Genomic DNA, 27,270 nt, shown 5'->3' with positions numbered 1-27,270 from the left:
ACGAGTGCGTGCTCGAACTTATTTGTGGAAAATTGGCCGTTTAAGGTTCTTAAATCCTTATATTCACTATGTATGAATGTATACTTGATATGCTTGAGTTTTTCACTTACTAGTTTCACATCTACATGCTCTAGTTGGAATTAATTGCTTATGATTCATTCTTATTGCTTATTTGACTCTTAGTTTGCTTAACTAAAGATTTTTACCTCTTCTATTGTCATGCTATCTTTCATAACTGCTCGTTTTTATTGGAAATCATTATTATCTCACCTGTAATTGTTTAGTCTTAATTGAGGTCATGATTATCTTCCTGTTGCTCATCCTTAATTAAAATTATTGTATATTCTATATTAATTACCCAACCTTAAAAAAAGTTTATATATCCTATATTTAGTTGACATTTCCTTATTTGGAATTATTTGATTTGTGTTAGCTTCCTTGTTGTTGAATTACATATTATGGGATCGTTGCTTCATATTATTTTCTCCCTTGTTGAGTTGTTCTTATTACACTTAGTATTCTCTATTGTGGTTATTCCTTGTGAGCTAGTTTTACCGTCTCCTTGTGATTGAAAGTTCTTGAGTTGATTTACTTGTCGTTTTCTTGTGTATATTGTCATTGTTGATGTTGTACTTATTGTGGTGGTGCACGAGGTTTCTGCCATATGGTTGTTGATATTGTGATGCACGAGGTTTCTGTCGTGCGGTTGTTGTTATGGGGTTGCACGAAGTTTCTGCCATGCTATTGCTACTTTTGATATGTTGCACATTTAACGTGACAAGGTGGGGTATGTATATATATATATGCTTATATGTGGGTTGCGCATGTGGCAAGACAAGGTGGGAACATTATGATGCATGTGTGTCAAAACAAGGCCGGCACTTATTATATTATTATTTGCACACGTGGGGAGACAAGGTGTGCTATGTAAGGGATTGATTGTGCTGATTTGTGATGACCTGGGGGCATTCTTGTTGTTTAATATTATGTTGTGGTACGCTTACCTGTATGAGCTTTATCTCGTGGAAGTTGTGAGGAAACATCTTACGTGTTGTCTGTTCTTTTCCTTATGCTTATTAGCTGGTAGGGACTATGTTAAAGCACTTGCACAAGCATACACGTAGTTGAACACTCCTATTAGATGTGAAGTCCTCCTGATTTTGCTGAGTATAGATTCACACCCTTATTTACTTGTTATATATGTGAGAGTGGATCTAGTTAGCAAGTGAGTTGTCAGCATGACCATGAGGTGTGATGGGGGCACAGGATGCCAAGTGTTAGATTTTAGGTATTGGGACTCATGAGCTGTAATTTGTCTAAGATTTGTTACTTCATGGAAATTGTTGGATAAGACCTGATGTGAACACTGTCGTAGGATCTGAGCTATTGCTTACCTTTACTGTATTGTGAATTTAAGATTTGGGTTTGTGTTTTCGCTCGCTCTTCTATGTCATTATTTTGGTATTTTTGCTGTTACTTGTTGTTTTCTTCCCTTATTGTGATTGTAGTATTGCTAGCCATTTCGTGTAGTCTTTATATATACATCATGTTTGGTTGTTCCTATATTTGTATAGTTTATTAGACCGGTAGGTGTCTTGACTGTTCCTCGTCACTACTCCATCGATGTTAGTCTTGATACGTATTGGACACTATTGTGGTGTGATCATGCTACTCTTCTGCACATTTTTGTTGTGTAGATCCAGGTATCGATCATTAGTAGTTGTGTGGATCATTGCTGAGGAGTTTCAAAGTAAACCTGTTGCGTTCGCAGGCTTCGGAGTCACCTTCTTACTTGTATTCAATTGTTTTCACTCTTTTCCGAATAGTTATATTTAGAAGTGGTAGCTAACTCTGTAAAGCTTATGACTTGTACTACCGATTTTTGGGAATTATAAATTTTGTAGAGATTTCTGCTTCAATACTGTTAAATTTCGTTTATTATTGTGGTATTTCAGTATGAGTTAGGCTTACCTAGTCTCTAAGACTAGGTGCCGCCACGATACCCAAACGGAGGAAAAGTTGGGTCGTGACACATATTATAGTATGATTCTCAATTATTGAATCACTGAATGTTGAACACATGTATTTGGGCCTAGATTGTAGTTTATGCTTTATGCCTGTTTGGGCCCGAGGCCGTAGTTTATGCTTTATGTATTTTTTGTCTTGAGGCCATAGTTATGTAAACGTGCACTTGGGCCTGAGGTTGCAGCTTGTGCGCGTAAATATAGGGCCCGAGGCCGTAGTTTATTCAGATAAACATGTGGTTCATCATTCAGAAGAGGGAGTATTCATATCCTTACTTCCTTTGTTCAGTTATCAGTTATCAGTAATTAGTTACTATTTCAGTTATCAGTTTTCAACTATCATTTCAGTTTCAGTTTCAACAGTTATCATTTCGATTATCAATTATCAGCTCAGTTTTAGTTTTAGCATTTATATTTATTTCTTTTAGTTGGTTTACATGCCAGTGCAATTTAAATGTACAGACGTCCCTTTCACCCTGGGCCTACATCGCATGATGCAGGTAATGATTTACAGGTTGACAAATCAGAGCGCTAGGATTCTCGTACCAGCTATTTGGTGAGCCCCAGTTCTTTAGGGGCAGTATCATTACTTTATAGTCATTTAGTATTTACAGATAGTTAGTGTTTCAATACTTCATTAGAGGCTTCATAAACTAGAATAACAGTTAGATAGAATCATATTCTTTTTATGTAAGCAATGTTGACTACATATATGTTTTAGACTTATATTAGTGTTTCCGCACTTTGATTTAAATTATTTTGACTTTCATTATCAGCATGTGTTACTTTATTTTTTGCATTCAATATGTTATAATATCACATGTTCATTTTAGCCAGCCAGTTAGTTCGCTTGGTCACAAATAGTCAGGTATTGAATGCCATGTTACGTCCAGGCTCAGGTTCGGGGCATGACATCTTTTGAGTATTTTTTAGCAAATTCGAGTGTGATATAGGTTGAATTCCCTACTAATGTAATGACTTGGCCTGTTGTTTTGATAGTTATAGCCGTGATCCCCTATTAATTGCTTCCTCCATATCTATTTCTGCTATTGTGACTTGCCGGGAGGTTTGGAGTGTTTTGGGACACTTAGTCCCTAAATGGAGGCTTAAGTCTTAGGATTTGAACCGTAGTTGGAACTATATGAAGTTGGCTCCGGAATAGAGTTTCTTCAGTTCCATTAGCTCCGTTAGGTAATTTTGGGCTTAAGGACATGTCCGGATTGTATTTTGGAAGTCTGTAGCTTATTTAGGCTTGAAATGGCTAAAGTCAAATTTTAGAGATTTCGACCGATAGTGGACTTTTTGATATTGAGGTTGGATTCTGATTTTTGGAAGTTGGAGTATCTCTGTAATGTTGAACATGACTTGTGTGCAAAATATGAGGTCATTCAGACGTAGATTGATAGGTTTCGACATCGGTTGTATAAATTTGAAGCTTCAAGTTCTTTAAGTTTGAATTGGAGGGTGATTCGTGATTTAAGGTTGTTTGATGTGATTTGAGAGCTTGACTAAGTCCGTATGGTATTTTAGGATTGGTTGGTATGTTTGGTTAATGTCTCAGGGGCCTCGAGTGAGTTTCAGGTGCTTAACGGATCATTTTTGGACTTAGGAAAGTAGCATATTTTCTGGTATTTTTGTTGCAGACAGTTCTTCACTGCGTTCGCGTAGGGCATCAAGGAGGCTATCTGGGTTTGTTCTTTGCGTTCGCGATGTTGTTCTCGCATTCGCGAAGATATGGAATATTAAGGCTACGCATTGCGATATGGACCTTGCGTTCCTGGAGTCAATGGTCAGATGGGTTCCAGGCAAAAAATCCTATGCGTTCGTGATGTATGTCCCATATTTGTGTAGGGTCAGGCAATGTGAGCTTCGCGTTCGTGAACAGTGCATCGCGTTTGTGAAGCATGTTTTTAGGATTGAAGCAGTTTGTGCTTCGCGAACACGAGGCTTTGATCGCGTTCACGAAGAAGGAATTAACTGGGCAGATATAAAGTTTCCTTCTTACTTGAGTTATATCAGCATGTGTAGTATCCTGTAAGCTTAAAATAGCATGTCTACTTGCCTAATTGTTTATCTAAACTCTATGCAACATGATTGATAAATTTCCTGCTTTTCCTTGACTTGAACTTAGTTTAAACTGTAGGCTTTCTTGTCGTAACTATTATTTCCATTAGTTTAGCTGCATAATTACTTTGGGACTAAGGAATGGTATTCTAGGAGATCCTTCTGTACTGGATATTTACTTTGGGACTACGGAACGGTATTTTGGGAGATCCCTCTGTTCTGCATATTTACTTTGGGACTACGGAATCCGGAAGATCCCCCTACACATTTACGTTTGGGACTACAAGATGGTATCTAGGGAGATCCCCTATTGTTATCTCTGTGTACTGAGCTGTTGTTTTCTATGATTTTATTCTTGTTAAATTTTAGTCTTTATTTTACTGTGGTATTTCATTCTATCTTATTTTATTATATATATATATATATATATATATATACACCAGTAGGGCCCTGACCTGACCTCGTCACTACTCGACCGAGGTTAGGCTTGGCACTTACTGGGTACCGTTGTGGTGTACTCATGCCTTTCCCTGCACATGTTTTTCATGTGTAGATCCAGGTACCACTTATCATTTGCATTATCAGTGAGTCGAGACAGCTTTGGAGACTTCACGGTATATCTGCCACGTCCGCAGACCTCAGAGTCCCCTTCTACTCTTTCCCATGTCAAACACTTCCTATGTTTCCTTTTTGTTAGACTCTGGAGTAAAAGAGATATTGTTTTCATTTTGTAGTTTGTGATTCATGGTGCTACGGGTCTTAGGAGAGTTGTGTACATTTAGAGAGTGATTATTGTATATGGCGAGCGGCATCTCAAAATGTTTTATTTAAATTATTTGTTTCTGATAGTTGCTAATTCTTAAGTTTTTCATTTCTTTTCGCAAATGTTAGGCTTACCTAGTCGTAGAGACTAGGTGCCATCACGACGGTTCACGGGGGAAGAATTTGGGTCGTGACAAGTTGGTATCAGAGCTATAGGTTCATAGGTGTCGTGAGTTACAAGCCGGTTATTAGAGTCTCTCGGATTGGTACGGAGACGTATGTACTTATCTTCGGGAGGCTATTGAACTGTTATGAAAATTTTCACTTTTTTGATTCCTTGTCGTGCGAAACTGTTGACTTCGAAACTCCAAACTTCTGTTTTTTATTCTATCATAGATGGTGAGGACAGGTGCAGCCAGAGATGACAAGGCACCCGTGCCCCCTGCTAGAGCCGCTAGAGGTCGGGGCCAGGGTAGAGGTCGAGGATGCCCACATGGTGCAGCCAGAGCACCCAAGCGAGCTACCACCGAGGAGCCACCAATAGCTCCAGTCGGAGCGCAGGCACCTGAGACGCTTACTACTACCACACCAACTCTTTAGGAGACCCTTGCATAGTTCCTGAGCATGTTCAGTACTCTAGCTCAGGCAAGGTTGATTCCCCTTGCCCAAGCCACATCTCAGGCTGGGGGAGAAGCACAGAATCCCTCCGCCTACACCTTAGAGCAGCGGGTTCAGGTTGATCAAATTCCAGAGGTTATGTTGGTGCCACCTGTAGCCCCAGTTCAGCCCGAGGGCAGGACAGCAGTTTCAGAGGAGGATGAGTGTAGGCTTGAGAATTACAAGAAGTAAGACCCTCCCACATTCAGTGGCCTAGCGTTAGAGGATGCTCAGGGATTTCTGGAGGAGTGCCACTGTATCTTCCGTACTATGGGCATAGTAGAGTCAAGTGAGGTTTCTTTTACTATATTTCAGCTTAGAGGATCAGCTTATCAGTGGTGGCGTGCTTATGAGTTAGACAGTCCGGATGAGGTAGCTTCCCTTATATAGACTTAGTTTTCGGACATATTTTTTAGGGAGTATGTCCTTTAGAGCCTCAGGGATGCATGGCGCGCAGAGATTGAGCAGTTGTGCCAGGGTGTTATGACTATCTCAGAGTATGCAGTCTATTTTAGTGACTTGGCTAGGCATGCACCGGCCTTGGTTTCTACAGTTCGAGAGAGGGTCCGTCTGTTTATTGAGGGGATCCATCCCACCATCAGGACTAGCAAGGCCCGGGAGTTAAAGATGGATATCTCGTATCAGCAGGTGGTGAGTATTGCTAGGAGAGTAGAGGGCATGCTTGCTCAGGATAGGGAGGAGAGAGAGGCCAAGAGGTCTTGAGAGTCTGGCCATTATTCTGGTGCCTGTGCCCCAGCTACAGTTCGTCATGGTAGGGGTTATGTGAGTCGCCCCGTTCATTCAGCTCTTCCAGCCGCTAGTGGTATTCCAGCTCCTCCTAGACCTTAGGAGCCTTATTATGCACCTCCAATATCTAGTGTGCCTCCTATATAGGTTCTTTAGCGGTTAATCCAGCAGACCTGGTAGCCACAGCAGTCGCGTCCTCCTAGATCTTTTTTGAGTGTGGCGACACTCGCCATATGGTGAGTGATTTCCCCAGACTTAAGAGGGGTGCACCTTCACAAACTTCTCAGCCACAGCATGCTCTATAGGGTCTCCAGGCTATGATTACAGCAATAGCTGCCACTACACCTGCTCAGCCAGCTCGAGGTGGAGGTCGGGGAGGTAAAGGTACAGGTATTGTTCTGGTCTGTCATAGAGATGCATCGGTTCTATTCGATCCAGGCTCCATTTATTCCTATGTGTCATCTTAGTTTGCCCCGCATTTAGGCGTATCTTGGGATTCTTTGAGTTCCCCTATTTATATGTCTACTCCTGTGGGAGATTATTTTGTTGTGGACCACATGTATCAGTTGTGTTTGATTACTCTTAGTAGTTTTGAGACTATAGCCGATTTATTATTGCTTGTCATGGTAAACTTTGATGTTATTTTGGGCATGGGCGGGTTGTCGCCCTATTATGCTATTCTCTATTGTCACACCAAGACCGTGATGCTGGCTATGCCAGGATTACCGCAATTAGAGTGGAGGGGTACCTTAGATTACACTCTCAGGAGGGTTATTTCCTTTCCTAAAGCTCAACGAATGGTTGAGAAGGGGTGTGGCACGTATCTATCTCATGTGAGAGATGTCAATATTGATAAACCTAATGTTGAGTCAGTTCCAGTAGTGAGGGACTTTCCAAATGTTTTTCCAGCTGATCTTTTGTGCATGCCGCTTGACAGAGATATTGATTTTGGCATTGATTTATTGCCGGGCACTCAGCCCATCTCTATTCCTCCATATCGTATGGCCCCGCCTGAGTTGAAGGAGTTAAAGGAACAGTTGCAAGAATTGCTTGATAAGGGCTTCATTCGGCCCAGTGTGTCACCTTGGGGTGCTCTTATCTTGTTTGTGAAGAAAAAGGATGGTTCTATGCGTATATGCATCGATTATCGCCAGTTGAACAAAGTCACAGTGAAGAACATGTATCCTTTGCCTCGTATTGATGACCTATTTGATCAGTTACAGGATGGTAGAGTGTTTTCCAAGATTGACTTGCGTTAAGGTTAGCATTAGTTGAAGATTCAGGAGCCAGTTATCCTGAAGACTACTTTCAGGACTCGGTATGGTCATTACGAGTTCCTTGTAATGTTATTTGGGGTGACCAATGCCCCAGCAACATTTATGCATTTGATGCACAATGTATTTCAGCTATGGGTGTTCATGGTTCGGTTTGGATCAGTTTTTCCCAAAAAAGAAACCATACCAAGTAAGTCGGTTTTTCAAATATTAGAACCAAACCAAACCAATTAAATCGGTTTTTCTCGATTCGGTTTATGTTGGTTTTTCGGTTTTTTCGGTTATTTGTCGATTTATTCTTAAATATAAGACATACACTGCCAAACACATATTCTGGCGACCACATTTTCAATGAAACACTATCAAATCAATTGCCCTTTGAGAATCTATTATTTACCAAAATATATTGATGATAATTGAATCAAATAGTGATGAATAATTTAAGGACCCAATTAAAAATATGTTATTTTTAACACGAAATGGATTCTTACACTAAACAAAAGAAAACTACCAATCAAACTAGAATGTAAAGGTAAAGAACTATATTAAAAGTGCAAACTATTAACATTTACCATAAATTTTTTGAAACTTTGTATAATAATATACATATATATAAGTGTAATAATTAACTTGAAATAGCTACTCCTATAGTCGGTTTGGTTCGTTTTTTTCTGATTAAAACCAAAACCAAACCAAATTTGATCAGTTTTTAAAATTCAAAACCAAAACCAAACCAAACCAAAAAGTATCGGTTTTTTTGGGCGGTTTGGTTTGGTTTTCGGTTTGGTTCGATTTTTTGGGTTTTTATGAACACCATTAATTTAAACCTTATCTTGATTCATTCGACATTGTGTTCATTGACGACATTCTGGTGTACTCCCGGAGTCGGGAGGGTCATGAGCAGCACCTGAGGAGAGTGCTTCAGACCTTAAGAGAAAAGAAGTTGAATGCAAAGTTCTCAAAATGTGAGTTATGGTTGGATTCAGTGGCATTTTTGGACCACATAGTGTCAAGTGAAGGGATAAAGGTGGATCCGAAGAAGGTGGAGGTAGTGCAGAGTTGGCCCAGACTACCCTCAGCTACAGAGATCCGGAGTTTCCTTGGTTTGGTGGGGTATTATAGTCATTCGTTGAGGGATTCTCATCTATTGTAGCGCCTATGACTAGGCTGACCCAGAAGGGTGCTCCGTTCAGGTGGATAGAGGAGTGTGAGGAGAGCTTTCAAAAGCTCAAGACAGCTTTTGACTACAGCCCCAGTATTGGTATTGCCTACAGGTTCGGGGTCTTATATTGTTTATTGTGATGCGTCACGGATCGGTCTTGGCGTAGTGTTCATGCAAGATCATAGGGTGATTGCCTACGTGTCTAGACAGCTAAAGGTACATGAAAAGAACTATCATGTCCATGACCTTGAGTTAGCAGCTATTGTTCATGCCTTGAAGATTTGGAGGCACTATTTTGTACAGTGTCCCTTATGAGATCTACCCTGATCACCGGAGTTTGCAGCATCTGTTCAAGCAGAAGGATCTTAACTTACGTCAGTGGAGGTGGTTAGAGCTGCTTAAGGACTATGATATCACTATTCTATACCATCCCGGGAAGGCCAATGTGATGGTCGATGCCTTGAGTCACAGGGAGGGGAGTTTGGGGAGCTTAGCATATTTGCTAGCAGCAGAAAGGCCATTGGCACTAGATGTTCAGGCCTTAGCCAACCAGTTTGTTAGATTGGATATTTCTTAACCGAGTCGAGTTTTGGCTTGTGTGGTCTCCCAGTCTTCTCTTTATGATGGTATCAGGGAGCGTCAATATGATGACACCCATCTTCTCATCCTTAAGGACACGGTTTGGCACGGTGATGCTAAGGAGGTCACTATTGGGGATGATGGTGCATTGAGGATGCAGGGCAGGCTATGTGTGCCCAATGTAGACGGATCGTGTGAGTTGATTCTTCAGCGGGCTCATAGCTCGCGGTACTCCATTTATCCGTGTGCCACAAAGATGTATTAGGACTTGAGGCATCATTATTGGTGGCGTAGAATGAAGAAGGACATAGTGGAATATATAGACCGGTGTCTAAATTGCCAGCAGGTGAAGCATGAGCATCAGCGGCTGGGTGGATTGCTTCAAAAGTTAGAGATTCCGGAGTCGAAATGGGAGCGGATCACTATGGATTTCGTTGTTGGACCACAAACTCAGCACAAGTTTGATGCAGTTTGGGTAATTATGGATAGACTGACCAATTCAGCTCATTCCATTCCTATGATAACTACCTATTCTTCCGAGCAACTGGCTCGAGTTTATATCGCGAGATTGTCAGGCTTCATGGCGTGCCAGTATCTATCATCTCTGATATTGACAATAAATTGACATTAAATAGTGATTTTTTTCAAGCATTTCCCCGAATTTTGAAATAAGAATAATTTAGATAATGGATAGTAATATACAGAGAACGAAGAAGGAAAGGAGATGATAAGATACAAACCCAGTAAGAAAGAATTCAAAGAACAAAGAAAACAAATAGAAAAATCAACACTTCATCAAATACTTATTATGAAGAAACAAAAGGAAAAACAGATAAATACCCACCATAATCCAAAAGTAAAACAAGACCAAAGATTAATTAAAATCAAAATACAGTTTACATCACGGTTCTAGAGGGTTGTACAGCAGGACTTAGGTACTCGGGTGGAGTTGAGAACAGCATTTCACCCTCAGATAGACGGGCAATCCTAGCGCACTATTCAGATTCTTGAGGATATGCTTCGTTTGTGTGTGATGGAGTTTGGAGGTTATTGGGATTAGTTCTTGCCCCTTGTGGAGTTTGCCTACAATAACAGTTATCAGTCCAACATTCAGATGGCACCGTATGAGGTTCTGTATGGTAGGCGGTGTCGGTCCCCAGTGGGTTCATTCGAGCCGGGCGAGGCCATATTATTGGGTACGGACTTGGTTCAGGATGCCTTGGAGAAGGTTAAGGTGATTCAGTATAGACTTCGCACAGCCCAGTCCAGATAGAAGATTTATGCGGACTAGAAGGTTCGCGATGTTGCATTCATAGTTAGAGAGCGAGTCTTACTTCGGGTTTCGCCTATAAAGGGTGTTATGAGGTTTGGAAAGAAGGGCAAGGTGAGCCTAAGGTTTATTGGTCCCTTTGAGGTGTTGCGGCGAGTTTGGGAGGTTGCTTATGAGCTTGCCTTACCTCCCAGCCTAGCAGGAGTTCATCCGGTATTTCATGTTTCGATGCTCCGGAAGTATCATGGCGATCCATCCCATGTGTTGGATTTTAGCTCAGTCCAATTGAACAAGGATCTATCTTAAGTTGAGGAGCCAGTGTCTATTTTGGACAGGTAGGTCCAAAATTTGAGGTCAAAGAACATTGCATAAATGAAGGTTTAGTAGTGGGTTCAGTCGGCCGAGGAGGCGAATTGGGAGATCGAGCAGGATATGCGCAGCTGTTATCCTCATCTTTTTACCATTTCAGGTATGTCTCTATACTCATTTGAGGAAGAATGATTGTTTTAAAAGGGAGAGGATATAACGACTCGGTCGGTTATTTTGAGAGTTATAGCCCCGATCCCCTATTAACTGCTTCCCTCATATCTATTTCTGCTATTGTGACTTGCCGGGAGGTTTTATTTTGGTTTTTGGAGTGTTTTGGGACACTTAGTCCCTAAATGGAGGTTTAAGTTTCAGGATTTGGACCGTAGTCAGAAATGTATGAAGATGACTCCGGAATGGAGTTTTATCAGTTCCGTTAGCTCCGTTGGGTGATTTTGGGCTTAGGGGCGTGTTCGGATTGTATTTTGGAGGTCTGTAGCTTATTTAGGCTTAAAATGGCAAAAATCGAATTTTTGAAGATTTTCGACCGGTAGTGGAATTTTGTATATCGGGGTATGTTGAATATGACTTGTGTGAAAAATTTGAGGTCATTCGGACATGGATTGATAGGTTTCGGCATCAGTTGTAGAAATTTGAAGTTTCAAGTTCTTTAAGTTTGAATTGGAGGGTGATTCGTGATTTTAGCGTTGTTTGATGTGATTTGAGGGCTCGACTAAGTTCATATGGTGTTCTACGATTATTTGGTATGTTTGGTTGAGGTTTCGGGAGCCTCGGATGAGTTTAGGGTGCTTAACGGATCATTTTTGGACTTAGGAAAGTAGCAGATTTTCTGGTAATTTTGTTGCAGACATTTCTTCATCGCGTTCGCGAGAGAGGTCTCGCGTTCGCGTAGGGCATCTGGGAGGCCAGTTGGTTTTGTTCTTCGCGTTCGCGACGTTGTTCCCCCGTTCGCGAAGATATGGAACATTAAAGCTACGCGTTCATGATATGGACCTCGCGTTCGTGTAGAGTCAACGGTCAGATGGGTTCCAAGCGAAATAGCCTATGCGTTCGCGATGTGTGTCCCGCATTCGCGTAGGGTCAGGCAATGTGAGCTTCGCTTTCGCAACCAGTGCATCGCGTTCGCAATGAGTGTTTTTAGGATTGAAGCAGTTTGTACTTCGCCAACGCGAGGCTTTGACCGCATTCGCGAAGAATGAATTAACTGGGCAGATATAAAGTTTCAAAAACGAGGGTTTGGCCATTTTTATCAAAACTTGAGTTTGGAAGTTCGGATTTGGACGAGGTTTTGGAGGGATATTCAGAGATAGTAATTGGGTAATGATTCTACACTTGATTTTGGTTATATCTCATTAATTTATCATTAATTTTATCATTTAATTTCGGATTTGGGGTGAAAAAATGGAAAAAATGGAAAGAAGTTCTTCAACTAAGATTTTGGGTTTTGATTGGGATTTGGACATCGGATTTGGATAATTTTGGTATGAGTGAACTCGTGAGTGAATGGGTGTTCATATTTTATAACTTTTACCCGATTTCGAGACGTGGGCTGGGGGAGGCTTTTTAGGGCGATTTTCGAAGTTCTTGTTTAAGCCTTGATTTCATTAATTAGATTAGTCTATTATAGTTGTATTTATAATATGTAATTGTTTTTAGCGAGATTTGGGCCATTCGGGGCTGGATATTCGTGGGAAAGCCATTGTGACTGATTGATTAAGCATGGTTCGAGGTAAGTGGCTTGCCTAACCTTGTGTGGGAGAACTCCCCTTAGGATTTAGTATTGTTTTTGATATGTGAGTGTCGTGTGCGTGAGGTGACGAGTACGTACACGGACTAATTATTGTAAAAATTCGATTTCTGCTAAGTAATGATCTGTCTTTCCTTCTTATTTGAGTTATATCAGAATGTGTAGTATCATGTTAGCTTAGAATAGCATGTCTACTTGCCTTAATTATTTATTTGGATTCTGTGCAGCATGTTTAGTGAATTTCCTGCTTTTCCCTTACTTGAATTTAGTTTAAATTGTATGCTTTCTTGTTGTAACTGTTATTTCCGTTGGTTGAGCTGCATATTTATTTTGGTACAGCGGAACAGTATTCCAAAAGATCCCCATGTACTGCCTATTTACTTTGGGACTACGAAACGGTATTCCAGAAGATCCCCCTGCATATTTGTATTTGGGACTACGAGACGGTATCTCGGGAGATCCCCTGTTGTTATCTTTGTGTACTGAGCTGTTGTTTTCTATGAGTTTATTCTTGTTAAATTTCAGTCTTTATTTTACTGCGGTATTTCATTATATCTTGTTTTATTATATATATACCGGTAGGTCCCTGACCTGACCTCGTCGCTACTCGACCGAGGTTAGTCTTGGCACTTACTAGATACCGTTGTGGTGTACTCATGCCCTTCTCTGCACATGTTTTTCGTGTGCAGATCCAGGTACCACTTATCAGCCGCATTATCAGTGAGTCGAGACAGCTTTGGAGACTTCAAGGTATATATGTCGCGTCCGCAGACCTCGGAATCCCCTTCTACTCTTCCCCATGTCAAACACTTCCTATATTTCCTTTTTGTTAGACTCTGGAGTATAGAGATACTATTTTCATTTTGTAGTTTGTTGTTCATGGTGTTCCGGGTCTTGGGAGAGTTGTGTATATTTCGAGAGTGATTATTGTATATGCCGAGCGGCATCTCAAATGTTTTATTTAAATTATATGTTTCTGATAGTTGTTAATTCTTAAGTTTCTCTTTTTTTTCGCAAATGTTAGGCTTACCTAGTCGTAGAGACTAGGTGCCGTCACGACAAATTCACGGAGGGGGAATTTGGGTCGTGACAGCTAATTGGCATTTTTGTGGGTGTCTTATGCTAAAACCACTATAACACCATTGATCAAAAGTCCAAATCTTATTTTATATTCTAAAAAATCTTAAAAAGAATATTAGATTATCGTAGAAATATTTTTCAATGCATTTTCTCATACAAAAGACCATATAACTAAAGTTCATCAGTTAAACCATAATTATGATAGTGAAGGTAAAAAATTAAGGATTGAAGGCGTAGTTTTTACTCTGTCTACCTCATTAAAAAAATTGTATACCAATTGATTCGGTGAAGCTTAGCGGCAACAATTATCACGATTCACGTGAGTACTAAGTAGTGGCAACCTCTTGTGGCTCATAATTAATGTGATCGATCTAAATAGCAGTTTACTTAACGTTTTAATTAAAATTAGTTATTGAATATATATTATATACAATTTACGTATAATAAGCATATAATTGTGTATAATTAACGTTGTACATAAAAAAAAAATAAAGGCAGAATACATAACTGGACCCTTAAACTTGGCTTTTTTTGTCACTTGGACACTTAAACATAGAGTTGTTCCTATTAGGCCCTTCAACTAAATCACATCTGTGCCAATTAAACACTTTGTAGTGACATGCTTGAGTGAGTGGGAAAGGGCGCGTGAACATGAGAAAAGGTTGTTGATTATTATATTATTAATATATTATTATTATTATTATTATTATTATTATTATTATTATTATTATTATTATTATTATTATTATTATTCTAATATATTATTCCAATTAAAGCTAACTTTTACCCTACATTCTATTTATCTTCTTCTTCCCGTGAACATATCATTTTTCCTCTTAATTTTTCTTAAAAGAAAGTTTAGTGTACATGGATTTGATATTCTCATTTGCCATGCTTGTTCTTTTTACACGGCACTCGCGTTTAATTTTTATAAAAGTTTTTCTCGGATTGTCTACAAAGTATCTAATTGGCGCAAATGTGGTTTAGTTGAAGGACTTGATAGGAACAACTTTATGTTTAAGTGTCCAAGTAACAAAAAATACCAAATTTAAGGGTCCAATTATGTATTCTGCCGAAAATAAATGTTAAATCCAACCAGTCTTAAACAAAACTTTAGAAGAGTATGTATCTAATGTTCTTGGACGATCAAGAAAATTTACGAAAAAGACCTTATAGCAACCACTTTTTTTTTTCTTCTAATTTCCTTTTTTCTTGAAGAGACCTATTGCTAAAAATAAGACGAAAGAGACCTTATAGCAACCACTTATTTTCTTCTTAAAAAAATCTGCGAAATCGGACAGATAATGAATTTTAGGCGGTTTTGTAGTGCTTTATAGTAAAAAAAAAAATCAGTGCACCCATTCATTGAAAATTTTCTTATTTATGAAATGATTAGACTCCACATGTTCAAATTCTACGAGAAAAACATTGTGCCCGCTCCTTTAAAGGGCGGCTGCTTGAAAGCTTACCTTATTTTTAGAGAAAGGTTTGGAACCCTAACCAACGTTTTGAATTTTGGAGTTTTCGCCCCAACCTAGAAAAACCCAACTCCATTAGGGATCAAGGGCAAAGACGAGACTTTTTCCCAATAGCAGGGGTAATATTAGCCAAAAGTCCAAAGTTCACTCAGTTTCGGATATTGACCTTTTCCCTTAATAATACGCAAAGCATTTGGATATTTACCGTTAATTCTCTAAATCATGGGACTAACTATTTTTCAATAGATAATATCCACGGTACTTGTCAATACAGACATGCATGCACATTTATAACCATTGATATCGTCATACAAATAGATTCTATGCCTATATAAGAGGCCACATATTCAAATGGCGAGTTCGAAATCTAAATATTATATTTTTGGACTTAAAATATATAAATAGGTGAAAAAATAATTTAGTGACCAAAACATATAAAATGCAGTTTTGAACTACGTTTTACCTTAACGTCCGTTTGTGACGTTAAGGTAAAACACGTTTCAAAACAGCGTTTTATAAAAACTTTGAAACCACGTTTTACCTTAAGTCTCCTTTTCACTTGAACTTTCTGTTTTGATTTGGTGAGAATTGAATATTGAAATGTTTCTTAATATAGATTTAAGTTATATAGAATCTTTATACCATCATTGTAATTTAACAAAGGTTGTTTATCATATATCCTAAGTTACCCAGTATTGCTTATTGAGTTTATATAAGAGATCTTTTAGACGATCAAGTTGAACTATTAATTTAGAAAATAGAACAACTTATTATAATCAATTAAATTCACTGTAAATTCTTTTAACTTAAATCCATGCTTATTATATAAAGTTACATGCAACAACAACAATAACACACCCAGCTTAATTGCGGAGTGTAGTATGTACGCAGCTTTACCCCTACCCTATAAAGGCAGAGAGGTTGTTTTCGATAGACCCTCGGCTTAAGAAACGGTAAAATAAAGCAACAAGCAATAACAACAATAATATAATAAGTAATTGAAGCGAGTGACAATATAAAGTTACATGCAATTATCTTTTATTTATATGATTTCATTGTGTAAGTATAAAATGCATAAGATTTAAATTGGATTATTATTTATTAGACTGAAAATAATAAAAAATAAAGACTATGGAACAAGAAAATACTATTAAAACGTTATATTTTTCAGTGACTATGATTTTTGTGTGAGAAAATAAAATTATATGACTTTGGTGCGAAAAAATCATAGTTATATAACAATTTGTAAAACTTACCTTTCGTTTCTATTTACTTGTTCGATTTGTATTTTCACTTCTCGAGAAAACATTAATTAAATATTTAATTATCCTTATTAATAATACTTTACAAATCTGACTTTAAGTACTAATATATCAATTAGTTTGTGAAATGGATACTTAATAATAAGAGCAAATTTGAAAAAGTTAACTAATTCTCTCTTGACGTGCTAAAAGGAAGTAAAAGGAAAAAACTATCTTTAGTATTATACTAAATAAGTAAAAGAAAACGGTGAGAGCTCATTATTAATCAAATGAGACATTTTAAGAAAATTAAAGAATAATTTAATTAATTAATTAAGATTAAGACTATTAAAAATATTTCCTAAGAGATATAAACCAAAGGAAGTAGTAAAAATAGTGGAAAAGGAATAAAATAGCATAGTAGTTAGAGCCAATAAGGTAAGTAGTGTCTATCTCAATCATTTATTATGTAATGCCACATATATAAGTTCCCTTTAGAATGATTATTTTTTCTAAAAAAAAAAATGAAGAACAAATTTCCAGAAAATTTATTACCTTCGCTGATTTCAAGTGAAAAGGAGACTTAAGGTAAAACGTGGTTTGAAACCACGTTTTTATAAAACACAGTTTTGAAAATAAATTTAAGGTAAAATGTGGTTCAAAAATGTATTTTATATATTTTGGTCACTAAATTTTTTTTTACCTATTTATGTATTTTGAGTCCAAAAATACAACATTTAGGTTCCGAACTCTTCAAATGGCATTGCATGACATAGACTAATATGCCTAGGAACTTTGCCCTTCAAATTGTTCGCCATGCTTTCACAGCAACTCGAATTTTTACTTATTCACTTAAAAACCTCACAGAACACATTCCTTTTGGCAGCTGAAGATGAAACCTTCTTGAACCTCATTCACTAATTTTCATTTTAAATTTTAGTGTTTTCCCTGGAGAATGAGATACGGATATTTCCGGACTCATCAACACTTTACTCGCTCAGTTTGTAGATGCAGTGGGCCTGAACCATGTTAACAACTTTACACTAAGATGGGCACAAAGCAATACAGAAGAAGGAAGTGAATTTTTTAAAAAAAAAAAAGATGAATTGCAAAAGGTCAAAATTTATAAAACTTAATGCAAGTATTACATCTCTTATTACTTTAACTTAATTAAGACAAAGATAAATACATTTCTAAATGACAGTGGAAGGGAAAGGGATACATAACGACAGTATAAGAATAACAACAACAACAACTACCCAGTAAAATCCCACATAGTGGAGTCTAGGAAGGGTAATGTGTACGCAGACCTTACCCCTGCCCCGATAGGGGCAGAAAGGCTGTTTCCGATTGACCCTCGGCTCAGAATGACGAAAATAAAATAAAAAACAAGAAAAAAATAAAAATAAAAATAAAAACAAGAAAAGAGAACGACAGTATAAGAATATGTAACATTATTCTGAAAAATATACTACTCACTGTTCGACCACTACTCCATCTTGTGCCTTCGGCTCTGCCTCTTTAGGACTCTCAACCACCGCTAAGTTTTTATCCTCGGCTTCTTTTATTGTCTTCAGGATGTCCGCTTTTCTCTGCTGAAGAGCTTCCAGTTTGGCATTGATCTTCTCAAACTTGGATTTCAACTTATCTAGACCTTTGCTTTTATATTTGTCCTCAAGTTTTCTCTTCTTCTCAGCTTTATCTTTTTTTGCATCCTTTTGTTTCTCATCTTTACCTTCTTTGCCTTTCTCCTTCTTTTTACTTTTCTCGTCTGCGTCACCGTCGAATATTTTCTCGTCTTTCTCAACTTTTATCTCTCTTGTGGCGACTTCAACCTCATTCGCCTTGTCTTGCTCGTCTTCTTCATCTGACTCCTCTATTCTCTTGACTTTCTTTTCTTTATCTTTTTTATCCTTCTTGCTTTTCTTCTCTTTTTCCTTTTTCTTCCCTGTTTCTGTTGCGGAAGCCAAATGTATATAGTGTGAATAAGTCACAACTACTATACCAAAGATTATGACAGCCACCAAATAATAAATAAGACAATAAAACAACAATAAAGGAAACACCAGAATTTACGAGGTTCAGCTAATTTTGCCTACTCCTCGGACACAACCAATATTTTATTCCACTCCAAAAATACAAGTGAAATAATACTAAAGAGAGAAGATACAAATGCCTTAAACAGATGAGAAGGCAAATGAGAGGTGTGTCTAAATCCTAAACATTAGGCCTTCTTTTATAGGGGAAAAATCCCCTCCAAACTTAACTCCCAACCAATGTGGGACTTTGGCATTTTGCCAAACTTCAACAAATCTCCACCTTGGCAAAATTCCACATTTTCAATTCTCTCTCAATAACAAATTTTGGTTGTGTCTTCATCTTCAATCTTCAGTGTTCAACAATGTTGATCAAATCCAAACAATGTTGAAACTTGACCGCAGTCACCACCTTTGTCAGCATATCAGCAGGATTCTCTGTAGTATGAATTTTCTTCACCGTGACTCCACCTTCTTCTATGATTTCTCGTACGAAATGATACCGAACATCAATGTGCTTCGTCCTTGCATGATAAACTTGGTTCTTCGCTAATTGAATAGCACTTTGACTATCACAAAAAATTGTGATACCTTTTTGTTCAACACCAAGCTCCTTTAGCAATCCTTGAAGCCAAATTGCCTCTTTCACAGCATCTGTAATAGCCATGTATTCTGCCTCTGTTGTAGACAAAGCAACTGTTGACTGCAAAGTAGACTTCCAACTAACTGGTGCCTTTGCAAAAGTAAACACATAACCAGTAGTTGATCTTCGTTTGTCCATATCACCCGCAAAATCTGAGTCACAATATCCAACTACAGACTGATTGTCTTCCTGCTCAAAAACTAACCCGACATCTACAGTATTATGAATATACCGTAGAATCCACTTCACAGCTTGCCAATGCTCCTTCCCTGGATTGTGCATATATCTGCTAATAACTCCAACAGCTTGTGAAATGTCAGGCCTTGTGCAAACCATTGCATACATCAAGCTACCAACAACATTTGCGTATGGTACCTTTGACATATACTCTCGTTCAGCTTCATCCATTGGCGACATAGTAGTACTTAGCTTAAAATGGGAAGCAAGTGGAGTACTAACTGGCTTAGTCTTGTCATCTATGCCAAAACGTTGAAGTACTCTCTTCAAATATTCCTTTTGAGATAAACAGAGTTTCTTTGAACGTCTATCTCTAATTATCTCCATGCCAAGAATTTTCTTTGCCTCACCCAAATCCTTCATCTCGAACTCCTTCTTCAGTTGAATCTTCAACTTATCAATTTCTTCCAAATTCTTGGAAGCTATCAACATATCATCAACATATAGGAGAAGATATACAAAGGAACCATCTTTAAGCTTGTGCAAATACACACAATGATCGTATTTGCTTCTCTTGTACCCTTGCCGCAACATAAACTCGTCAAATCGCTTGTACCATTGTCTAGAAGATTGTTTCAATCCGTACAACGATTTTTCAAGTTTGCACACCATATTTTCTTTTCCAGCAACTTTGAATCCTTCTGGCTGAGTCATGTAGATTTCCTCCTCCAAGTTTCCATGTAAAAACGCAGTTTTTACATCCATCTGAACTAGTTCCAAATCCAATTGTGCTACCAAAGCCAACATAATTCTAATGGAGGAATGTTTTACAACTGGAGAAAACACTTCATTGTAATCAATTCCCTCCTTTTGAGCATATCCTTTGGCCACCAATCTTGCTTTGTAGCGAACATCTACTTGGTTAGGAAATCCTTCCTTCTTTGCAAATACCCATTTGCACCCAATTGCTTTCTTTCCCTTCGGGAGATTGGCCAATCTCCATGTATGATTCTGATGAAGGGACTGTATTTCATCATTCATGGCAATCCTCCACTTATCTTCTTCTGAACTTTGGACAGCGTCTTTATAAGTAGTAGGAACATCATCAGCTACAATTGAGGTTGCACAAGCAACCGTCTCTATGAGACGAACAGGTTTCGTTATTGTTCTTTTTGGCCTGCTGGTTGCTATTGATTCAAGTTGTTGTTGAGATTCCTGAGTTGGAATCTCCTCTACTGGCTCTCCTTCCAGAGGGTAATCTTCATTTGTTTCCTCCTCTGCTTCTTGTGTAGGAAAAATAAATTTTCCCTCAAACTCCACCTGCTTAGAAGCACCTTCATTTTGTTTGGTATCTTCTGTTACCTTATTTACCATAGCAAATTCATCAAAGGTAACATCTCTGCTGAATATTACTTTCTTTGTCATAGGACACCATAAGCGATATCCTTTGACTCCAGAAGTAATTCCCATAAAAATAGCCTTCTTTGCCCTTGGATCCAATTTTGACTCTGTCACATGATAATATGCAGTTGAGCCAAACACGTGCAAAGAGTTATAATCTACAGCAGGTTTTCCGTACCATTTTTCAAATGGTGTTTTGCCATCAATAGCAGCAAGATGGTAGACGATTAATGAGGTGGCATGCATATGTAATTGCCTCAGCCCAAAATTCTTTGCCCAAGCCAGCATTGGACAACATACATCGTACCTTCTCCAGCAAGGTCCGGTTCATACGTTCTGCCACTCCATTCTGTTGTGGTGTATGTCTAACAGTGAAGTGTCGGATGATGCCATCATTTTCACAGACCTTATTGAAATGATCATTTTTGTATTCACCTCCATTGTCTGTGCGAATACACTTGATTCTCCTGCCTGTCTGATTCTCCACCATCGTCTTCCATTTGAGAAAAATTCCCAACACTTCATCTTTGCTCTTCATTGTATACACCCATACTCTTCGGGAAAAATCATCAACAAAGGTTACAAAATAGTGTTTCCCACCCAATGAAGGTGTTTTGGAAGGACCCCAAACATCAGAGTGTACATAATCCAAAATGCCTTTAGTATTATGGATCGCTGTACCAAATTTAACCCTTGTCTGTTTCCCTTTAACACAATGCTCACAAAACTCCAAGTTGCAAGCCTTTACTCCTTTTAACAATCCTTGATCTGATAGAGTTTTCAAGGATTTTCCTCCAGCATGTCCCAAGCGCATGTGCCATAGCTTGGTTGCTTCTGCCTCTTTGTCGTCACTGGATGTTACTGTCGCTGTCCCAATAACTGTACTGCCACGATAGCGGTACATATTATTATTCTTCCGATTAGCCTTCATTACCACTAGTGCACCGGAGCATACTCTCATCACTCCATTTTCTGCAATGATTTTGAACCCTTTTGATTCTAGGGCTCCCACAGAGATGAGATTCTTCTTCAAATCCGGTACATATCGAACATCTATCAATGTTCTGATCATTCCATCATGGTTCCTTAATCGTATTGAACCAATGCCATATGAGGTAAGAGGGCTGTTATCCGCTGTGTGGATGACTCCATATTCTCCTTCTTGAAATTCCATGAACCAGTCCCTGTTGGGACACATATGATAGCTACAAGCCGAGTCCATCAACCATATGTCTGATGATGTTGATGACTCTGTTGTAACTAATGAGAAGTCTGAATCATCACAATCAGCTACATTTGAATCCATAATAGCCTTTCCATTGTTATGTTTGGCCTTATTCTTCAACTTCGGACAGTCTTTCTTCCAGTGCCCTTTTTCTCGACAAAAGGCACATTCATCTTTACTGGGTCTGGATCTTGACTTGGATCTTCCCTTCTTTGTCCTCGTTTGATTTTGAGGACGACCCCTCACAAACAGTGCTTCTCCTTCTCCGCCCTTCTGTTTTTCTCGCTTTCTTTGTTCATAGCTGTACAAAGCTGAACAAACTTCTCTGAGAGAAATTTCGTCATTTCCATGGAGTAGAGTAGTTTCAAGGTGCTCGTACTCATCAGGAAGTGACGCCAACAACATTAAGGCCAAGTCACCATCATCATAAGTTGTATCCATATTTTGCAAATCTGTGACCAACTTATTGAAACTGGTGATATGTTCATTCATCGTGGTACCAGGAACATAGGTGAAGTGAAACAGTCTCTTCTTCATGTACAATTTATTTTGACTGTTTTTCTTCAAAAATTTATCCTCCAGTGCTTTCCATAATTTACTTGCAGAAGTTTCCTTTGTGTATGGATATTTCTGCTCTCTAGCAAGGTAGGATCGAATGGTACCGCAAGCAACACGGTTGATAATTCTCCAATCTTCTTCTCCAATAACATCTGGTTTCTTTTCTTCAATGGCCAGATCTAGCCCTTGTTGAAAAAGGACATCTAGAACCTCGCCTTGCCACATCCCAAAATGTCCGGACCCGTCAAAAATTTCTACCGCAAATTTCGCATTTGACACAATTCTTGTCATAAGCGAAGATGCCAATGATGACGTATTGTTGACACTTGATGTAGATTCTTCTTGTTTATTGTCCCCCATATTTGACACAAATATTATTTAATAGCTGACGACACAAATCAAGATTATTTCCTTTCTGATGTAGAAGATCAGACTAAGCTGCAACTACAGAGCATACTCAGACAGAACCTTGACTCAGTTACCAAGATAAATCTTTTCTGATGTGGAAGATCAGACTATGCTGCAACCACAGAGCATACTTAGACAGTACCTTGGCTCTGATACCAATTGTTGCGGAAGCCAAATGTATATAGTGTGAATAAGTCACAACTACTATACCAAAAATTATGACAGCCACCAAATAATAAATAAGACAATAAAACAACAATAAAGGAAACACCAGAATTTACGAGGTTCAGCTAATTTTGCCTACTCCTCGGACACAACCAATATTTTATTCCACTCCAAAAATACAAGTGAAATAATACTAAAGAGAGAAGATACAAATGCCTTAAACAGATGAGAAGGCAAATGAGAGGTGTGTCTAAATCCTAAACATTAGGCCTTCTTTTATAGGGGAAAAATCCCCTCCAAACTTAACTCCCAACCAATGTGGGACTTTGGCATTTTGCCAAACTTCAACAGTTTCATCATCCATTTCTTCCTTATCTTCTTCTTCTGACTCCTCTTTGCTCTTGTCTTTCTTTTCTTTATCCTTTGTTTCTTATCCTTCTTATGTTTCTTTTTTTTATCCTTCTGTTCCCCTTCTTCGTCATCTTTCTCTTCCTCTTCATCTGACACCTCTTTGCTCTTGCCTTTCTTTTCTTTATCCTTTTTCTCTTTCTTATTCTTCTTGCATTTCTTCTCTTTATCCTTCTTCTCTCCTTTTTCATCATCCTTCTCTTCCTCTGTTTCTTCCTCCACCTCCTCTTTGCTCTTATCTTTCTTTTCGCTACCCTTTTTCTCTTTCTTTTCCTTCTTTTTCTTCTCCTTATCCTTCTTCACCCCGTTTTCATCATTCTCCTCTTCCTCTGTCTATCTCTCGTCTTCTTCATCCGATTCCTTGTTTTTCTTGCCTTTGTTCTCTTGATCTTTTTTCTTATTCTTATTCTTCTTAAATTTCTTCTCTATATCCCTGTTCCTCCCTTTTTCATCATCCTTCTCTTCCTCGGTTTCTTCTTCTGATTCCCCTTTGCTCTTGCCTTTCTTTTCCTTGTTCTTTTTCTCTTTCTTTTCCTTCCTGTCTTTCTTCTCTTTATCCTTCTTCTCCCCTTTATCATCATCCTTTTCTTCCTCCGACTCATCTATGATCTTGTCTTTCTTCTCTTTTTCCTTTCTGTCTTTCTTTCCCTTTTAAGTTTCTTCTCTTTATCTTTCTTCTCCCCTTCTCCGTCATCCTTCTCTTCCTCTGTTTCTTTGCCGTCTTCTTCTTCTGACTCATGTTTGCTCGGCTTTCATCTCTTTATCTTTTTCCTCATTCTTATCCTTCTTGAATTTCTTCTTTATATCCTTGTTCTTCCCTTTTTTATCATCCTTCTCTTCCTCGGTTTCTTCCTCCGACTCCTCCTCTTTACTCTTCTCTTTCTTTTCTTTATCATTTTTCTCTTTCTTTTCCTTCTTGTATTTCTTTTCTTTTACATTTTTTGTCTCACCATCTTTCTCATCCTCTGTGTCCTCTGACTCCTCTTCGCTCCCCGTATTTTGTACTTTATCCTTTTTCTCTTTCTTTTTATTCTTGTATTTCTTTTCTTTTACATTTTTTGTTTCACCATCTTTCTCATCCTCTGTTTCCTCCGACTCCTCTTTGCTCCCCCTATTTTTTACTTTATCCTTTTTCTCTTTTTCTTTCTCTTTCTCCTTCAATTCTTTTTCATGCTTTTCTTCCATGTCTATCTTCTTTTCCTTTTCCATCTTTACTTCTCCCATGGCACAACAATTGTCTGCACGTCAATGTGCCTTTAATTTCTCCAAGGTATCTAAGAAGGAGATGAAATAATTAAGAAAACAATAAGTCTATAATTTTCATGTTTAATGAAAGCATTAGGTAGAAAGGAAAAATAACAACAATGGCAAAAAGACTGAACAAGGATAACTAAATGACTACGTATTTGGTCGACTGGCACTAGGCAGTTTTTTCTTTCTTTTTTAGACATCTGGTACCGAAACCACGCCCAACTAATCCGAATTAACGTCGGATAGGTACCAGGCAAATAGAACCTAATGAACCACAAAGTTGTCTCTCACAAGGATGTTCAGCAGATTCATTGGCAGTATTGTTCTGGTATTCCATATGAATCACATGGTAAGCAACTTAGTCGTTAGCAGTTGTAACACGATAAAGAAAAAAAGACAAATATCAAAGGGAAGTCGACCATATGAAAATACAGTAAAGATGCAGTAAGGATTAACTAGCTGGAGCTTATACATGAGTAAACATGATTCCAAAAATATAATTCAATGAAACATTAATTTCTTTATATCCTTTTCCCGCACCTCTATACCCCATGCCGCATTATTGTTTCAGATTCTAAATGATTTTCAGCATTTCTTTTTCTTGGTAAGCCACACTCTACTGTAGTTTTTCTTTCTTTTTCATTCACTCTATCATACTAGAAATTATCAGTAAACTTTTGTTACATGTAAAGAAACTATGATTTGATTCACTACATAATATATATTTTCACCAATCTCCTAATTCAGATGCAGAAAACCCATATTTATTCCGTGTCATTCCGTCTAAATTAGGGGTATATTTATTTCATAGTATAACGATAAGGTCTTAATTGAACGGATAGTAAAACGAATGATATATTTAAACTATTTTTAATAGGACAAGAATATATTTGACCATTTTCCGTTTATATTGCATACAAAAACTTATTGGACGATCACAATCAATCAAAATGGTAAGTTTTGCATAGAAAGAGGAAAGTGACACTGACATAACAATATAAACAATACAGAGATAAACGATTTGTGCTTTACTCGCAAAACGGGAGTTCTGGAGGGTTCTAGTAAAAAAACATTAACCCCAAATTAACATCACATAAACTATAAAATGAAACCTCAAAATTGATTGATAAAGCAGCCCCCATATATATATATTTGCATATAGCGATCTCAATACCACATAACTAATCAACATTAAACGAGTTTGCAGAATGAGAAGAATAAGCAAGAAAACCAATAAAAAGGATAGAAATACAGCAAAAAAGATATACTACTATATTAGCAACATCAAGGTAAGATATTTAAAGGAAATAACAAATAAGCAAGGAAATATAAAACTTACCATTTTCAGTAAGAAACAGAAACTCCAAGAAACTCTGTGCTCTCTATATAAAGTATATGAAAAAGAATAGATATGTTGTGGATATTAGAACAAATCCAGAAGTTGGGAATTTATAGAAAGGGTTAAATATAAAGGACAGAATATATATATATATATATATATATATATATATATATATATATATATATATATATATAACAACCGCGTGGCGAACGCAACATGGAGAATTGAATATGGACTTCAAATGTCGGTAAGATAGGAGAGATGAATTAATTGGTTCTTAAGTTGCTTTTCGGGAAAGGAAAGAAGATGAGAGGAAGAAATTGACAGAAGTGCGATGAATGTTTGGTCGGTAAAGTGGAGTTGGACGCGTGGCACCCGTGTATTGATTTGAGTTAGAGGGGATTGCGAGCTACCACGAACTAGAGCTCCTTTCATTTTGCACAACTTTTTTCTTTATCCATTTGGTATAAGTAGGCGTTTGGACATAAGAATTGTAAAATTTCAAAAAATTGTGATAATTTTTTCCAAGTCAAAATGGTATTTGAAAAATAGTTTTTGTAATTTTGAAATTTTTTGAAAATTTTCAAAATGCATATTCAAGTAAAAATTAAAAATTTTATGAACAAACGCTGATTTCGGAAAAAGGTGAAATTCTTTTGGAAAAATCTTCCATCAAATTTTATGTCCAGACGGGCACTAAAATTTTAGTAAATCGCCTAATTTTAATTTGTGTAAAGCGAAAAAAATACTTTATCTTAAAAGATGGAAAATTGTCCCTCTCGTCAAGGTAAAGTTACTAATAAATATAGTATGTAAACATCATATGAGTAAACTTTTACCATCCTGTCACTCTCCTTATTGGTCATATCATTTTTTTTTTTTTTACAAAATCATAAACAACTCATAAAAAAGAAACAAACTTATATTACTTCCTCTCTTTTTCAAAATAAATGTTCTACTAGAAGCTAGAATTATAACATTTGAATTATTAAGTTATTATTGAAAATACTTTCATGAGATATTCGTCTAAGTAATGTGAAATCTTACTCTTGCAAATTTCGAAAGGAAATAATCATTCATTTGGCTGGACTAAAAGTATCATGATGGTATAACTTTTAGTCTACAAAAGGGAGGTTACTGTATGGGTCAAAATTAGGTCTAGCTTAATGAATGCAGACGGACGAGCTGAGGCCGAGGTCGAAACCAAGTACGGTCCAGTGGCGAGGAATCGCTCAGAGAGAGAG

The 27,270-nt window shown here is 37.7% G+C and overlaps 2 protein-coding genes across 3 annotated transcripts; both read right to left on the bottom strand.

Moving 5' to 3' along the window:
• Positions 1 to 17,887: 17,887 nt before the first annotated feature.
• On the bottom strand, positions 17,888 to 24,035 carry LOC104221084 (uncharacterized). The gene is made up of 3 exons (XM_070164211.1): positions 23,934 to 24,035; positions 23,340 to 23,766; positions 17,888 to 18,366 (listed from the first exon to the last, which is right to left on the bottom strand). The coding sequence occupies exons 1-3, from the start codon at positions 24,033 to 24,035 to the stop codon at positions 17,888 to 17,890; spliced, it is 1,008 nt and encodes a 335-aa protein (XP_070020312.1).
• On the bottom strand, positions 23,420 to 26,147 carry LOC104248280 (protein PXR1-like). 2 transcript variants are annotated; one of them, XM_070165172.1, is made up of 3 exons: positions 26,024 to 26,141; positions 24,588 to 24,707; positions 23,420 to 24,458 (listed from the first exon to the last, which is right to left on the bottom strand). In XM_070165172.1, the coding sequence occupies exons 2-3, from the start codon at positions 24,655 to 24,657 to the stop codon at positions 24,169 to 24,171; spliced, it is 360 nt and encodes a 119-aa protein (XP_070021273.1). In that variant the 5' UTR covers positions 24,658 to 24,707; positions 26,024 to 26,141; the 3' UTR covers positions 23,420 to 24,168. The 2 variants fall into 2 exon arrangements, with proteins under 2 accessions (XP_070021273.1, XP_009802812.1); XM_009804510.2 differs by having other exon boundaries at positions 23,420 to 24,707; positions 26,024 to 26,147.
• Positions 26,148 to 27,270: the final 1,123 nt, after the last annotated feature.

The sequence above is a fragment of the Nicotiana sylvestris genome, chromosome 12 (genome assembly GCF_000393655.2).
Source record: "Nicotiana sylvestris chromosome 12, ASM39365v2, whole genome shotgun sequence".
Lineage (NCBI taxonomy): Eukaryota > Viridiplantae > Streptophyta > Magnoliopsida > Solanales > Solanaceae > Nicotiana > Nicotiana sylvestris.
The sequence above is the reverse complement of the archived record's forward strand: the minus strand, read 5'-3'. Positions and strand labels throughout refer to the sequence as shown.